This window comes from Lactuca sativa, chromosome 4 (genome assembly GCF_002870075.4).
Source record: "Lactuca sativa cultivar Salinas chromosome 4, Lsat_Salinas_v11, whole genome shotgun sequence".
In the NCBI taxonomy this organism is placed as follows: Eukaryota; Viridiplantae; Streptophyta; class Magnoliopsida; order Asterales; family Asteraceae; genus Lactuca; species Lactuca sativa.
Window position 1 is genome coordinate 153,694,729 of NC_056626.2, and position 1,308 is coordinate 153,696,036.

The 1,308-nt window shown below is 38.2% G+C and overlaps 1 protein-coding gene across 1 annotated transcript; it reads left to right on the top strand.

The window, feature by feature from the left end:
* The first annotated feature begins 281 nt into the window (after nucleotides 1-281).
* On the top strand, nucleotides 282-813 carry LOC111900333 (uncharacterized). Its single transcript, XM_023896208.1, has 2 exons — nucleotides 282-408; nucleotides 473-813. Exons 1-2 carry the CDS (start codon nucleotides 282-284, stop codon nucleotides 811-813), a joined length of 468 nt encoding a protein of 155 aa, XP_023751976.1.
* Nucleotides 814-1,308: the final 495 nt, after the last annotated feature.

Genomic DNA, 1,308 nt, shown 5'->3' on the forward strand with positions numbered 1-1,308 from the left:
ATGAGCATGATGTTTTTGATGGTCATGTTGAAGCTAGGGGTTGTGGGGAACAAATGAAAGATTTGTTTGACAAAGAAGATACTAATGATCACAGTGTGGTTGATACGATGTGCACTTTAGAAGATGCTATTTGCCAACCAAATGATAATTATGACAAAGGTGATGGATTACAAGATGCAATGGATGCTATTCTTCAAAGTATTCTTCATGCTAATAATAACAAAGGTGTTGAGGATGTTGAACTTGACCTGACAAAAACACTTGATTAGGTTTGAGATGCAATGGATGCTATCCTTAAAGGTACTGATGAAAAAAGTCAATATGAGAATAAGGGTAATCATGAACATGAATTCACTAAAGGAAATGCAAGTGATGCTCTCCCAGAGATAGTGAAGCTGGATCTAGAAAGTATAACAGACCTACTTGGGGAATGAAGTTGAGGATATTTCATATGTTGATGGTGTGATGGAAGGAAACGAGGGTGATGGTCTTATAAATGATGGTGTGGAGGAAAATAAGGGCGATGGTGAGGGTGATGAAGTTGTTGAAGTAGCAGGTGAGGGTGATGGTGACGATGAGGGTGAGGGTGATGGTGATGGTGATGGTGATGGTGAGGCTGATGGTGATGGTGTTGGTGAGGATGATGGAGAGGGTAATGGTGATGTTGAGGATGCAGGTGAGGGTGATGGTGAGGATGATGCAACAGATATGGAGGGAAATGATGCCGATGATGAAGGGCATGTACCACCTAGAAGAAAAAGAAAGCCCTCAGAAAGGATCATCCTTGAAAAGCTAATGAAACCTTTTTTTTAACAAAGATGGAAGGGTTCCACGTCTAGCTATCCATTAGATTTGGAGTAGTTAGCTAGGTATATGGGGGTAAAAGTGGGAATGGTATCGTTGGGCAATTGTACATGTAGCCCTTTTTGGTTATTTTTTTATATAGACTCGCTACTTGCAACATACATCCATTTCCTTAGGGTTACATTACGGCTTGCCTTTTTTTTGGATATTTTTTTAGGCTTTTGGGTACATGTTTTGGTATACAAAATGGATGGCTGCTACATGCTAGTAAAACTTATGTAATGGATGCATTTTATTAAGGTTTATAATGGATGCCCCCTATTATGGCAACCATGATGTTTTTATTTTATTTTCCAGTAGATGTTAAGAAAGAACAATGTACTTTCATTAGTGTAATTCCCTTTATGCAAGTTATCCTTACATTCCATTCATGAACTTCTACTTTCATTGTGAATGTAACCAAATGTAGTTTAGTGCAATTCATTTTATGCAATGTACTTTCAT